The 16,648-nt window shown below is 34.0% G+C and overlaps 1 protein-coding gene across 1 annotated transcript in view; it reads right to left on the bottom strand.

The window, feature by feature from the left end:
• The window catches only part of CFAP69 (cilia and flagella associated protein 69), a 52,387-nt gene that overhangs the window by 13,204 nt on the left and 22,535 nt on the right, over window positions 1-16,648 (bottom strand). The window contains exons 9-15 of the mRNA XM_046020896.1: window positions 16,161-16,284; window positions 13,171-13,219; window positions 12,955-13,076; window positions 10,586-10,802; window positions 7,687-7,851; window positions 4,387-4,505; window positions 2,526-2,644 (exon numbers count right to left, since the gene is read on the bottom strand). Of these exons, the coding sequence (XP_045876852.1) occupies window positions 2,526-2,644; window positions 4,387-4,505; window positions 7,687-7,851; window positions 10,586-10,802; window positions 12,955-13,076; window positions 13,171-13,219; window positions 16,161-16,284 (915 nt within the window). The remainder of the gene's footprint in view (window positions 1-2,525; window positions 2,645-4,386; window positions 4,506-7,686; window positions 7,852-10,585; window positions 10,803-12,954; window positions 13,077-13,170; window positions 13,220-16,160; window positions 16,285-16,648) is intronic.

Below are 16,648 nucleotides of genomic sequence, written 5' to 3' on the forward strand. Positions count from 1 at the left end.
TTATTGGGGGGTTTTGATTACAGATTCAATCTCCTTATTGTTATTGGTCTGTTCAGGCTTTCCATTTCTTCTTAATTCAATCTTGATTTATGTTTCTAGGAAATTATCTATTTCTTCTATATTACCTAATTTGTTGGCATATAGTTGTTCATAATAATCCATTATGATGTTTTTTTTTAATTTCTGTGGCATCTTTTGTGATGTATTCTATTTCATTTATCTTAATTTTGAGTCTTCTCCCTTCTTTCTCTTAGTCTAGCTAATGGCTTGTAGACTTTGATGTCTTTTTAAAACAAACCATTTTTTTTCTATTCTTTCATTTATTTCTGTTCTAATCTTTAGTATTTCCTTTATTTGGCTAATTTTGGGCTTATATTATTCTTTAATTGCTAGTTACTTTAAGTTTAAAGTTAGGTTGTTTACTTGAGTCATTTTTTTTTTTTTTAAGATTTATTTATTTATTTTGAGAGGGAGGGTCAGAGGGAGAGCAGACTCCCCACTGAGCATGGAGCCCTACCTGGGGCTTGATATTAGGACCCATGAGATGATGACCTGAGCCAAAACCAAGAGTCTTACACTTAACCAACTGAGGAACCCAGGCACCCCCATTCTTTTTTATGTAGGTATTTATACCTATAAGCTTCCCTCTTAGTTCTGCTGTTGCTGTATCACATAAGTTTTGGTATGTTGCACTTTCATTTTAGTTTGTCTTGAGAAACTCCTAATTTTTATTTTGCTTTTGTCTTTGACCCAGTGGTAGTTAAAGAGCATGTTAATTCCCCTGCATTTGTAAGTTTTCCTAATTTCTATATGTTATTGATTTCTAGTTTTTTTCTTATGTGGTCAGAAAAGATATTTGCAATGATTTAAGTCTTAAATTTGTTAAGACTTGTTTGTGACCTTGTATGTAGAACCAGCCCCCTATCCTGTGGTTATCTAGGTGTGCTCTAAAAATTACCTCATTAGGGATGCTGGGTGGCTCAGTCAGTTAAGTGTCTGACTTTGGCTCAGGTCATGATCTCAGAGTTCTGGGATGGAGCCCCATATCAGACTCCCCACGCAGCAGGGAGTCTGCTTGTCCATTTCCTTCTTTCCTTCCCCCCACTCATGCTCTTTCTGTCTCTAAGAAATTAAATCTTTAAAAAATTATCTCATTTGCCTAAATTCAGATGTAGTTAAAAGGAGCATGTTCTGAATAATAAAAGACATTGCCCTTCATAGTTATTACTCTGAAGCTATTACAGGAAATGAGAATAAAAGACCAAATACTGTGACAAAAGATGTTTTAATTGCTCTCATTGATGAGGAAATGACAAAAGTTTTAGGAGCCATGGACTAGGAATGGACCAAATATGTATTTCTTAATATAAATCACAATAAGAGAGCACTTAAAAAGAATATGTATTCTAGGGGCACCTGGGTGGCTCAGGGGGTTAAGGCTCTGCCTTTGGCTCAGGTCATGATTTCAGGGTCCTGGGATCAAGCCTCACAATCAGGGCTCTCTACTCAGCAGGGAGTCTGCCCCCCCCCCGACCTGCCTCTCTGCCTGCTTGTGATCTCTGTCTGTCAAATAAATAAATAAAATCTTAAAAAAAAAAGAATATGTATTCTGCTGCTATTGAGTAGAAAATTCTGCGTATGCCTGTTAGGTCCATTTAGATCTATAGTGTATTAGGTCTATAGTCATTATTCCCCCCTCCAAATATGTTACATTGTGGCTTTCATGAATCCCACCCATATAGGACAAAAGAAATGTGTTAATTGTTAATGATATATGAAAGTCAAGTAATTCTGTCCAAGACAAAATTTTATAAATTTATGTTATGAAAAGCAGGATGTACATATGTATATATGTATGATTTATTTTTTGCCCTTTAGGAATGCAAAAAACTTTTAGGAAAAAATATTGCTTAGGAAATACCTAGTCAATTGGTTTTCAACTCCTTGAAGAGGAGATGAATGAGGAATTCAACAGTCTTCAAGTATAAGAATAATGTGTAAGAGTAGATGCTTTTGTTTTTCCAGACCAGGCCAAAATGGAATGGATTCAAATAATAAAAACAAGGATTTAAATTTAGATACAAGAATGGTTTTATGAATGGGCTATGGACAAGATTACTTTCCAAAGGACATTGGTAACTGTCATTTCTGGACTATTGGAAAAGGTGTTGGAAGAGTTATCTTTCTGGTGTGGTTTTGAGGGAAGAACGCTTTTTATAAATCAAGTAAATTTTTACTGAAGTTTAAATTATGGTACAGAAACATATTTCAACTGATTTAAATCTATCAAACACCATGAAGAAATTGTAGCACCAAAAATTTTCCCTCCTTTATCATGCATATGAGGACTAATTTTTATTACTATTCAATCTACAGTGTTAATTTTTCTAGGCTTTATTTCTTACAAATTTGTGTAGTTTTTCAAAATTAGATAGAAATCTTAAATATCATCTTTAAATATAATCAACAAATATAGAAATAATTTTCTTGTATTGTGGTTCTAGCTTGGGTACAGTAATACTCACCAAATGCTGTCCAATGTACTAAGAAGAAGTACATTATAGCCTAATCCAGTCTGTAACTTTGTGGGGTCCGTTTTCATTACATGAAGAATTATATCCACTCCTTCAGTCCCAAAAATTTCCTAAGAGATTTATTTAAAATCATTTTTTGGAATTATCTAATCCTTTCCCGTTTCATACTGTCCCCTAAAACTTTTTATACCAGAAAAATAGAACAACATTGCTATTTTTATACAAATATTTTTTTCAAATTTGCACTCACAGGAATTTAAGACCAATGATTGTAAAGCTAATAATTTTTAGAAATGGCATCAATCAACATGCCAGCTTAATGTCTCTTTCTATTTTTTTGTTTTTTCCCTTTCTTTTTTTAAAAAAATAAACCATAAGCTTACCCCATGGTTTTCTTCTGCTTTATAATGAATGTAGTCCAATATCCTGTCAGATGAATACGAGGCAGCAAAACTAATTTAAGAGGCTAAAATTCTATCATGGAAGACTTTTTAATATTCCCAAGAGAGAAATAAATATATAAACGGTAGCTAAAACCTTTAGTAATTTATATTAAGTTATTGCCAGTTATTACTTATTGCTTACCAATTACCTTTCTCACTGTTTTGTTGTTCAGTTCTGGTACCCAGTAAGCAAGACATGAGTATTTTTCCAGAAGAAAGGCACAGGGTAGCAGAGTATAAGAAAAAGTTGGACCAAAGCTCAAAGCTAGGTATGCATTTACTGTTCTTGTTGCCTCTCCCTAAAATCTCTCTACTGGAAATTACACAATTTAAATTTTTTTTATCTTTCCAATTCTTTTATTAAATTATTTAAATTATCAAACTTAGAGACTCAGAGTTTGTTACAAAATTTTAAAAGATCAAAGGGAATTAAGCTCTTTTTTCTAACTTTTAGTTCTAGTATAAACCTGATTTTTTTTCTTTAAGTTTTTATTTAAATTCCAGTTAGTTAACATACAGTATAATATTGGTTTCAGGTATAGAATTTAATGATTCATCAGTTACATACAACACTCAGTGCTCATCACATACCCATCACCCTGAACCCAGTTTAAACTCAAAACAGCATTTATAATGTGATAGTCACTTTGGAAGAACTGTTTGCCAGTTTCTTAAAAACATATACCTACTTAATGAACATTAATTGTACTCCCCAGTATTTATCTAGAAGAAATGAAAGCATTATGTCCACAGAAAGACTACTACAAAAATGTTTACTGAAGGTTTATACATATAGTCCCAAATGGATAAAACCTAAGTATTAATCAGTAGGGGAATGGAGAAAAAAATTGGGTATATTCAAACAAAGAACTACTCAGCAACAAAAAGGAATGGGCTGCTGATACCTGTAATAACAGGGGTATATTTCAGAAATATGGTAATGACAGGACCAGATATAAAAGAATAAGTCACATTTATATGAATGTGGTTCCATTCATATAAAGTAAAAGAATAGGCAATACTTATTTATGGGGAGAGAAATCAGAACAGTGGTCACCTGAAGGCAAATAGGGGGGATAGCTACTAAGTGGCATGAAAGAATTTCATAGGAAGTAACAATTGTCTCTGTTTTAATTGAGATATTGGTTAAATGGGTGTATACATTCATCAAAACCTACTGAAATATATACCCAAGATATATATATATATATATATGTGTACTTTATTGCATACATAAAAAGGAATATTATAAAAAGGAATATTAAAATCCTTATTCCTTATAAAAAGGAATATTAAATTAAATCCTCACAAGATTAAAAAACACCAACATTTATGGACACCAAGAAACAGTTTATAGTGCTAGGTCATTGGAAGATCTGAACAAAACTTTGATTCACAGGCATACATACCTTCCTAGGAATATGATGTTCACAAAGACCAGATAAGATAAGTAATATATCAGATTGAATTTCCAAAACAATGGCTTCTTCTTTGTCATTAGACTTGCTTATTGTATTTTTAAAAACTCCTGGTGTGGAAAAATTGAAAGAATGTAAACTCATCAGACACTGTATTTTTATTTTGATCAATTGGTGTTTTGAAATTCCTTCTTTAAAAAAAAGAAATCCTTTCTTACAAAATTTCAGTTAGAGAAATTATTTTAAAGGGAGCTATTTGAATTGAACAGTTATATAGAAGCTGTAGACAGAAGATGATAAATGGATTCTTTGAGCTCTGAATACGACCAGTAGCCCCACATATATAGCATTTTTAGTACAGAATTAATGGAATATTATTAAAAGATGCCCTAACGACGTGATACTTTGTGCAGCAAACAAAACTGTTTATAGAAATATGCAGAGCATCATGAGGCAGAGCTGAGTGTTTTGCAAATATGTGACTAAAATGCCTGATCACAGCTTCTTCATCTCTTCATGGTTAACAGAGTCAATTTTAGGCAAAGGTGGAAGACCTCTCTAAGTATATTTTCTCTTCCTGTTATTTCTTTCTGTGTCCTCTCCTTATGTCTACTGGGAGGTGTTTTCAATAACTTTAGGTAGCAGTATTCCCATGTCTTTTGATCTCTCCCCTGCTTCTACTCAAAATTTAGAAACACTGGAAAAGACCCACTTACACTGATGGGATGACAGTCACAATACAATTTTGCTGCAAAAAGGAATTTTCCTTTAAGCTTTAAATGAGGAATGAAAATCATTGCTTCTCCATTAAAGGGGTCATTGGCATTACCAGGAAGGGCTGAACTTATGTTCCAAAGTAAGAGGGCCAGGGAAATCACAATTTATTACCATAACTGGCCCTGAGGGGATGATTCTTGGACCTGTTAGTATGAATGACAGGTGCAAGATCAGTCCCTAATGGGGCTAGCTGAGCATGCTGAAGGCTCTGTTGAGGAGCATGCCAGGAACAGATGGGCCTATGCTCCTTTATTAGGAACATCTAGGAATCCAAACTGGTTGGCCATAGGTCTGCTTCTCTTTTCTAGATGTTCTCATTTTCCTTCCTACTTGAGTGTAGGCATGTCACTTTCTGTGTTGTCTGTAACAGATGTTGTGTTTTTAATTATTTCCTTCATATTTCAGTATCCTTTAGTTCCTGCCTTTACTTTCTCCTTGTTCTATTCTAAGTCATCTGATATATTTCTTCCAGATTCCTTTTCCTAAAACAGCACTATACATATAAGCTCCCTGATCAAAATCACTAATGGCTCCCCATGTCTAAAGAGGATGCTATTCAAAATTTTAACTTGGCTCTTCACTAGACATATTATATCTCATATTACTTGTTTCCATAAAACATTTTTTCCAATTTCTGTTTTTTATTATTTTAAATTGAAGTATAGTTGATAGATGTCTTCATAAAACTGACTTCACTTAAGCTAGCTCTGAAAACATTGTTATACATATTTTAATACCATGTCTCTGCTTATACTATTCCCTTGCTTTAAAGACCATCTCCTCTTTTCCCTCTCACAACTAGCTTTACCCTCACACTCAAGTTCTATAATAAAGGTACATGTCAAGATTACCTAGCCTTAAAAACTACTGAAACCTCTGGGTTTCTGTGGTATTCTCTGTCTTACTCACTAGGGGCCTTACTGATGGTGTAGGGTAACATAAGCTATCTTTTTAGGATATACTTTTTTTTTCCCCGTTCTCATTAAGGGCAAGGTCCACAGTGTCCTGTTCTATACATGTTTGTGACACCAGTGCCTGCACAAAAGGTATTATAAACATTTGCAATAACAATTCAATTACTATTTGATGAGCAAACTATTTTTTAAGTCCTCTGTTAGACTGAGTAAGTGAAGGCAGGCCACTGCCTCTAAGAACTCACATGATAAAGATCAGCTTCTTTCAAGTTAAAGGGGAAAAAATCCTAAGGAAAGAACCCTTTTGTATTTGTTTTCCCCTTTCTCTCCCCACACCTCCTACCCAGGTAAGATTCAGACTCTTATCTGAACGTACGAAATATAGTATTCTCTATACTCCATCCAGTTAGGTTGGAACCTTAACACTGAGTTCTGTACAATGGAATATGCATGGAAGTGATAAAATCTACTTCGGGGGCAACACTGTAGGGACCCCACTCACTCTTGAGAGTTTTTTTCTGTATCTTCACTCAATAGAAGTTTTTCTATTGCTTTACTCACAAACATACATACACAAAATCTACTTTCAGGTTTGGTCATCCTCAGTAAACTCATCAAAAAAGTATTTTCACTTAGCACCCTTTTCAGTATCCTTATTTTAAAGGACACTGCTATTAAATGGCACCACTGCTCTCCACTAATGATGGAAGAGTAGGCACTTTAGCTTAACAGATTGAAGAGTTTTGGTGGAGGTGTTTATAATTAATTGACATCCAGCAAATTATCTCTTACTCATGAGGCAATCAGTGAATTTGAGTATGACCAAAATAGATCTTTTTTTTTTTTTAAGATTTTATTTATTTATTTGAGAGAGAAGAGGCATGAGAAGGGAGAGGTCAGAGGGAGAAGCAGACTCTCTGCTGAACAGGGAGCCCATTGTGGGACTTGATCCTGGGACTCCAGGATCATGACCCGAGCCGAAGGCAGTTGCTTAACCAACTAAGCCCTCCAGGTGCCCCCAAAAGAGATCTTTTCAAAGTCAGGAAAAGTTAGGGCCAGAGGATTATTAATTTTTAAATTAACAAAGGTAACAATAGTTTGTTTTCAGTTCTGAACTTTATTCCAAGCTCACATGTATGTATTTTGGGGATAAAATGATTCATTATAGTGAATTATAAGTTGAAAATCAAGGATATCCTGCTATATTAGAACAGAAAAGAATCTCCTGTGTACATTTCTGGATATACCAGCACACTAGTGTTCTGGTATGTCAGATGCACTGGAAAATGTAATGTTACCTCTTTTAAATGACTTCAAAAGTCTGGCCAAAATGTGGTCATCTTATTACTAGAAAAATGAAGGGAACAGTAGCCATTAAAAAAAAAGATAATCCTAAATGAAATAGTATCTGGAATAAACAGATGTTTACAGAATGAGTGATCATGATGTTTCAGTAAAGACAAATTGACTTATAGCAACAATATGAAACAAAACCAAGAGAATATTCAGGAGTTTCTAGGCTAGAATGATAAAATAAATTTGTAAAAAGCATTTTAAGCAAAACCTCTAATTTATAAGTATTCTACTAAATGTGTTTTACCTATCAGTTGCTGAATTGTTCCCTTTTCACAAAGATCATCATTTATAGCCTCATCCTCAAGGTAGACCATGGCTCTCAAGAGTCTTAAACTGTAACGCATCTGGGCAAACATATTGCCACGGCCACCTGTACCATGAAAACTATTACCATGGCTAAAGAAGGAATCTGTGGAGAAATATAATTTAATACTTTACATCAAGAAATTTAAGGCAAAAACATTTCAAATAGAACAGAATATATCAGATGCTTTATATATCTACCCCTTAAGTTTAAGCAGATGTTAAATTTGGTCATACTCTAGTTTTTTTTTTTTAGAGGAATAAATATTATCCTTTCCCCCTTCTCCTCCTATTTCCAGAATAGAAATATGCTTTAAAATTTTACTCAAATGTGTCATCTTGTGTGTATCTTTTGTAACTTGCTACTATTACTCAACATTATGTTTTTTAAAGTATTTACATAGTCACAAGCAGATCTAAATAATTTAATTGCTTTCAGCATTCATTTTATTTGTTTTAGAGGGGATGGGAAGAGAGAGAGGGAGAGAGAATCTTAAGCCAGCTTCATGCCCAGCGTGAAGCCTGATGCCAGGCTCAATCTCACAGCCCTGAGATCATGACCTGAGTGAAATCAAGAGTCCGATGCTTAACCAGATGAGCCACGCAGGTGCCCCTGAGCAATCATTTTATAAATAAATCACAGTTTATCCATTCACTAGAACAAACTGCTACAATGAACATTCTGTTACAGTGAACTTTCTGGTTTATGTCCCCTTATTCCCACTGAGAAAGGTTTCACATGTGACACCAGAATCATATAGGGTATATCCACACTTAATTTTACCAAAGATCCTAAATTGCTTCTCAAAGTGGTTATATGGACACAATGTATAAGACTAATATATTTTTCCAATCTGTTAAATGGGAAATGACAGTTAATTATTATCTTAATTTGTGTTTCTCTGATTACCAATAAGGTTGAACATTTTTTAATGTTATTTTTAAATTTGAAATTTTGTCTGTGACTTGGCAGTCTCTATTCTTTATTTACTTCTTTGCCGAGTTATTTTCTTTTTTGAGTTCTTTATGAGCCTGGATTCTAATCCTTTATTAGTCTCAGGGGTCAAAAATGTATTCTCTCAATTTGTAGATCGTTATTTTATTCAGATTTAGTCATACAGCATTTCTAAATTTTACATTATTAAATGCATTAATTTTCCATATAGTTTAAGTTCTTCTGGTTTATCAAAGTATTTTCCTACCCTGTTATCATAAAGATATTTCCCCATGTTTTCTTCTAAGATTTTATAGTTTAACTTTTTATTTTTAGGGATTTAATACATTTTGCACTTGATTTTTTTAACAAGGTGAAAGAAGCCAATTTTTATTTTTATTGAAGGCAATAACATCTTTGTTAATGCCAACCCCTCATATATTCTTTTTCATTGGTCTGTTCCTTATCTAGTACCATACAGTTTAAATTATTATTGCTTTATGGTAAGTCTTGATAAACAGCAAGGCAAGTTCTCCTTTCTTCTTTACAGTAATATGCCTTCTTTAAAAGGTTCTTCATGTTTTAAACTAAAAAAAAATTTAAAAATACTCTTCTGAGTATTGTGTATGGGTTAAGAATGCAGGTTCTAGAGCTAGACTACATGTACTAAATCCTGCATCTGACACTTCCTGTGTGACCAAGAACATGTTATTTAACTTTTCTGATTGAGTTCTACCCATCTGACCACCAGGGATAGTAACAGTACCTTCAACCTCTGGATCTGTTGTGAGGACTAAATGAGTTAATACTTGTGAGGTGTTTAAGGCCTACCATCCAGTAAGTACTCAATAACTGTTAGCTATCAGGCTTCCCCATGTTAGGCAGCATTTCCTCTTTTGCTTTATAGTCTTTTGTAAACATAAATGATATAAAGGATAGAGAATAATTACTTTATTTAATGCATAGCAATTTAACAAGAATAAATTTAGTAATTCTGCATATTAGAAACTAGAGAATTAAAAAAATCAGCTATAATTTTTCCATCCTCACAGATACATGATTTTCTTGATCTACTGAAAATGTATCATATAAAATTATTTCCAAAGCAAAATAACTACCAGAAAAGAATGCAGTATCCCTTATAAGCATTTTTTAAAGAAAGTATTTCTTATTTCCTTTCTAAGAATGATGAGAGCTATAATAAAATATTTGTACAAATTGGTAGTCTAATAATTTGGTAGACTACATGTGGAATCATTACTTCTGGCTGGGAATTTTAAGCTCTGTGAAGGTAGGGATTTTATTTATTTTGAATATAAATGTATCTTTAGCAGTTAAAACAATATTAGTACCTAGTAGGCACTCAACAAATATTTGTTGAATGAATGATTAAAATATTTCCAGGACTGGGGCGCCTGGATGGCTCAGTGGGTTAAAGCCTCTGCCTTCGGCTCAGATCATGATCTTAGGGTCCTGAGATCGAGTCCTGCATCAGACTCTCTGCTCAGCGGGGAGCCTACTTCCCCCCCCCGCCCCGCCTGCTTCTCTGCCTACTTGTGATCTCTGTCTCTGTCAAATAAATAAATAAAATCTTTAAAATATTTCCAGGACTTAGTATAATTGTTGGATAAGCCTAATGCTACAAAAATTTAAATCAGGTTATATGAATGATTTCTTTTACTGAGAGGTAAGTATCAATTACAGTTATGATGTTTACTGTGTCTGACTTTAAATGAAATCTCAGATTTTTTTCTTTAAAAACAATAGTAAACATGTGAAAATCACAGGAAACAAGATATGTATTTTTATTTCTCTTTTCTTTAATTAATTTTATTTATTTTTTCTATGCATATATTGAGAGTTCAATTGAAATATGTAAATTAGAATTTTGATAGGTATCACTCACCTTCACTCTCACACCATTCTAGAAATGCAAGGACTCGAGCATTTCCCTGACACAACATATACTCTTCTGTTAATAAAGGAGCCACTGATGACAAAGTGGCAATTGCATGCAGTTGTAATTCTTCATACTGTGCTGCAGACCATTCCATTATCTTGTGTTTCTCAGGCTTTTTAACATAGGTAAACAAAGCCAAGATAACTTTGCCGTCAATTAATAGCTATGAGGAAGGGGAAAAACTACTGTGTTAGAAACATAATTAAAACAATTTTATTTAATCTAAGAAAATTAAAGATTTCCAGTGTGATGTTTTATTAGGGTCATTTTTTAAAAATTTCCTTCCTAAAGATGCCAACCTACATTAAGTACCAAAAACAAAACAAAACAAAACAAAAACAACAAGTTGGCTGTGATCCCCTTATCTCAGATATGCACTCTCTAGCTGACAATAATATAAATAAGTGTTAATTTTTTTTGTCTATGCTTATATATATAATTTGACTCCTGCTTATGATCAAACCAAAGAAACAGAAAATTGGGGGCAAATAAACTGCTGATATATTCTCTCTTCCCTTCATTTTTGAAAAAGAAACATTTCACAGTCTCAACTGTACACTATAAAAGTATCTATTTTTCCAAAATAATGACTGTGGCTAATTTTTAAGCAGTTGTAACAGAACTTATACAAAAATTCTAGTCAACCAAAGCCGCTCAGGTCACACGCCATATTTATAATTACATGCTTAGAAATTCAAAATTGTACTGAATCCATGATTTCAATAAAAGAGAAAAATGCATAGCTATCATGACATTGTAGTTAATATTATGGCTGATTCTGATTGATGCTTATATATGGTTCACAGGATGGCAACAGATGATGTGCCATATTCTATTCAGTTTCACTTGGCATTATTTTATAAAGACTTTTTTACAATAACATCTATGAACTTTTCTAAATTTTCTACTAGTCCACAGGGAATGAAGGCAAGATTTAGAATGGAGAAAGCAGAAATAAGAACAACAGCTAGTTCTAGCATTACTATAAATATTAAGTGGATAATATTTTCAAAATACTCCATGAACCACAAATAACAGTACACATATTCGTTATCACTACAATTATTGGGCCACAAACAAATGACATAAAAAAAATGAGTTGATTCCACTGCTCACACAGTGCTTTAAGAAGCTCACCATATTCTTTTTTTTTTTTTTTAATTAATTTGACAGATAGAAATCACAAGTAGGCAGAGAGGCAGGCAGAGAGAGAGGGGGAAGGCAGGCTCCCTGCTGAGCAGAGAGCCCTATGTGGGGCTCGATCCCAGGACCCTGAGATCGTGACCCGAGCTGAAGGCAGAGGCTTTAACCCACTGAGCCACCCAGGTGCCCCAAGAAGCTCACCATATTCTTTATACCATTTGACTCTGTTATTAACTAAAGTGGTTTTTAAACTGTCGTGTACATTTTGTCTCCAGAGAGATTTTAATAGTTACATAATACTTCACTGTACTAATTAAACCATATTTTATGTAACTATATTCTATTTGGCATTTCAGAAAATACATTTAGATTCTATAGAGTGTATATTTTTGATATCATTAATAAAGTTATAACTGTAAAAACAAAGACAATTTTTTTTCCTTCTCTGAACATATTTTAGTGTGTATATATGTGTGTGTTGCTCAAAGTGGTATTACCAAAAAATCTGAGCTCTCTTAACCCTCATAATAATTCCATGAGATAGGTGTTATCCTCATTTTGAAATTAAGATATCTGGGATTGGGGCAACTGGGTGACTCAGTTGGTTAAGCATCTGCCTTCATCTCAGGTCATGATCCCAGGAGCCATGCCTCAGGCTCCCTGCTTAGTGGGAAGCCTGTTTCTCCCTCTCCCTCTGCTACTGCTCCACCTACTTGTGCTCTCCCTTCTTTCTCAAATAAATAAATAAAACATTTTTAAAAATCTGGGATTTACAGAAACTAAACAGCTTATTCAGGATCACATTGCTGAAAAATGATAGCACTGCATTCCGCCTGACTAAAGCTTTAACTACAATATGGTCAGAGGTAGCCTATTAGGCTAGATGGGCCTATATGGGTTTTCTTTCATATTATGTTTTCTTATCCTGGAGATCTAAATACATAAATAAATTTACAATGTTCTCCTGCCTTTCTTGGTTTATATGGTTTAAATTTGGTAAATTCACTGTTTATTAACAGATAAGCAGAAGAAATTTTGATAAGATGAAATTCTGACCAGAGTTACTTTCTATGGTAAACATATGGGTTGATGAAAGATTTGCAGTCATGGCTTTAAAAAAGTTATACTACAAAGTGAGACACTTTAGCTTTAATTTTGGTTATTTTTTTTACCTGTATAGTAGGTAAATCTTTACATAAGATCACAATTATATTGAATAGCAATTTCTTCAATTCAAAATCTTCATAGGAATTAGAAAGCTTAAGACCTTTTACCAAAGGATTTTGACTTTTAACTGTGAGGGGGAAAAAAAGAAAATAAAAGTAACAGATAAATAATGTATAAGACTCATCAAGATAATTATAGGTTGAAAGTTTTATGGTTTTTACCTTCAGTAAAGGTTGCAAATAGTATCAAATCCCTGGTAAAGCCACATTCCTAATATAAATACATAGAAGAATGATTGAATTAGATGGAAATTATAGATGCTAATATTTACCTAATACTTAATTAACTTTATCAGATTCCCCTTGTCATTCATTTGAATTCATAAAGTACTAATAATAGAAAGGGATGAAAGCAGGAAACATATAGCCAGATAAACTTATAATATAACCTTCTGTTGGTTCTAAGAAATATTTTTATATTATTCTATGAGTATATTATAAGATGCTGACTAAAATTTGGTAATTACTCAAAATGTGTTAAGACTACAAATTACTTTTCTAATTCATTATCATATTATACCTTTAAGTGACAAAATAAGGATGAAAGATACGGTTAGTTTCAGCAGCTTTTCTTCTTAAACAGCCCCCCTCCCACCTTGACCCCAACCACTCTCATTATGTGAAAGGTTTTGTCAGGTCTAACGGGTCCTACTTAACATAAAAAGCCCTGAAGAATAACCAGAATTGCAAACATTTCAGCATGAGAGAACACATTTCTGCCACAGATATCCTAGCTGGACTTTATAATTCGGGAGAGTTTAGAGGGGCAAGCCCCTAGGTTTTTGAGCTTGCAGTGTTACAGTGCTACTGCTTTAGGATCCATATGGCTTCTTTAAATGTGAAGATGTTATTTGACTCATAAAATTAACCTGAATGTTTGCAAGGATGCTAATGAGAATTTATTAACTAAGCAGGAGCTTCCAAAGACACATATAGGTTTACCCATGCATTGCAGCCTTGACTAGAAAGCTAGATAGAATTGTTGCCCCATTTACACATTATAAGTTTTATCTGATAACCATTGATATGGGGTTGAACCCTTCATTCACAAATTTCCTTTATTATTTATTTATTTTAGATTTTATTAATTTATTTGACAGAGATCACAAGTAGGCAGAGAGGCAGGCAGAGAGAGAGAAGAAAGCAGGCTCCCCATGGAGCAGAGAGCCTGATGTGGGGCTCGATCCCAGGACCCTGGGATCATGACCTGAGCTGAAGGCAGAGGCCTAACCACTGAGCCACCCAGGCGTCCGTATTTATTTTTTTAAAAGATTTTATTTATTTATTTGACAGACAGAGATCACAAGTAGGCAGAGAGGCAGGCAGAGAAAGAGAGAAAGAGAAACAGGCTCCCCGGGGAGCAGAGAGCCCGATGCGGGGCTCGATCCCAGGACCCTGGGATCATGACCTGAGCTGAAGGCAGAGGCTTTAACCCACTGAGCCACCCAGGCGCCCCTCACAAATTTCCTTTAAATACAACTTAGAAAGTGTGTGGCTATATGGATATCATTGCCAAAGAGCTCTACTCTGGGATGTCAATCATTCAGTGATTTTTACATTATAAAATATGCCGAGGCTTAGCTTCTGGGATGGCAGAGTAGCTCCAATGAGAAGTCTTCCTGAAGGTAACAATTATAAACTCTGAACAAAATATAAAAACAACTGTCTTGTGATGAAAACCAAGCAGATACTGGAGGGGAGTCAGAACTTTGAAGACAAGAGATGGCACTGCATGGGTTTCCCTTTTGTAAAAAAAAAAAAAAAAAAGGTATTTAGACCGAGGCCAGGACCTAGTCCACACCTTGTGTAGATCCTGCAACTCAGGGTAAAGCTGTTATCTTAGTGGTTTGAATATTCAGAGGGCAGAGGTACTCTCAGGGCAACTATTGCTACTGGAAAGTGAAGGGGGAAATCCCATAAAGGAGAGAACCACAGAAAGGGAACTTCAACTTCTGTGTATAAACTCCCAGACCTCTGGCTAATGCCTGAATCATGCCATGGCAGGGAATACTCAAGCATCCTAGGTAAGACTGAAAGAAATGAACTGAGATTTGACCTGCTATTTGCCATAGGGATGAGTAGCCTATGAAAGAATAAATACTTTTCAGAGGAGTACACCAGAATCTACAGTAAAAATGCTCTTAATAAACAGAAAGACAGGAACTCTCAGCAGAGAAATAGAAACTATAAAAAGGAAACAAAAATTTAAAAACTAAAAAAGACAACATCTGGAATAAAAATGCACTGGATGGGATTAATAACAGAATGAAGATGACAGGGGGAAAAAGTCAGTGAATTTAGATGTATAGACCAATACAAATTATTAAATCTGAAGAATAGAGAGAAAAATTGAAAAAATGTGAACAGGTCTCACGACAAACATGCATGTAATCTGAATTACAGAAGAGGAGAGAGAGAGAATGGGGCTGATAAAAATACTTACAGAATATGATCAAAAAATTTTCTAAATTTAGTCAGTTTACATGCTCAGGAAGCCCTATGAATGAATCTTAAGCAGGATAAATACAAAGAAAATCACATCTTGGCACATAATAGTAAAACTGCTGGAAACCAAAGGTAGAGTGAAAATCTTAAAAAACAACCAGAAAGCAAAATGATACATTGTCCATGGGGAAACAAATTGAAAAAACAAATACTTCTGATAAGAAACATGAGGCCAGAAGACAGCAAAACAGTATCTTAAAGTGGTAAAAGAAGAAAGTGTTCAAACTAGAATTCAATATTCTGTGAACATACACTTCAATAATTAGGCTGAATTAAAGATGTATTTAGATAAAGAAATTAAGAGAATTTGTTCCCAGCGGCTAGCAGATCTGCATCATAAGAAATGAGAAAGGAAATTCTTTAGGTGAAAGAGAAATGGTGCCAGATATAAACTCATACCACCAGCAAGGAAAGAAACACATCATACATAGCATATATGTAAGCAAATTATAAAATATGAAGAGAATCTCAAGTTTACAAAAGGTTGCAAAGAACTGGCAGAATTACTGGTGACCATAATGAAATTACAAAATATCTTGCTATCATAACTAACTAAGTTCATAAACATTACAACATTGTTTAGGACTCCTTCCCCCCATTCAAGCTATTCCCACAATTAAAATTCATGCAATTTGACTCATACTTACGATCATTGGTGTTCCAGGATTTTGAGCTATAATTGTAGTGATTACTAATATATCATTTCTAAGCTGACGATCATAATGACTAAAACCTCTCATAAACAGATTTTTAAATACTTCCTTCAAAGCCCTGGAAAGTAAAATCAGATCTTTAAAACCATATTTCTTTGTAAATGCTACTTAAGTGTTTATCAATAAAATTCCCTTTTTATATCATACTATTCATTTTGAAGTATTTCTGATCTTTTCTACATTTCTAAATCTGCCATAGGAGTCAAGTCTCAGATAAGAATCCATCCATCCAAATCTATACCTGTGGGCAAAGTGACTGCTCTAAAATAAAGATCCATTCATATCATTTTCCTTTTTAAACTACTTAAAGGCTTTTCTTTGTTCTTAAGATTAAAAAGTCCTACCCCCTTACCAAGGCTTATCAAGCCTTTCATGTTATGGTCCCTCCTAACACTGTTAACTTCATCTCTCACTATTCTATT

This window comes from Meles meles, chromosome 10, assembly GCF_922984935.1.
Source record: "Meles meles chromosome 10, mMelMel3.1 paternal haplotype, whole genome shotgun sequence".
Lineage (NCBI taxonomy): Eukaryota > Metazoa > Chordata > Mammalia > Carnivora > Mustelidae > Meles > Meles meles.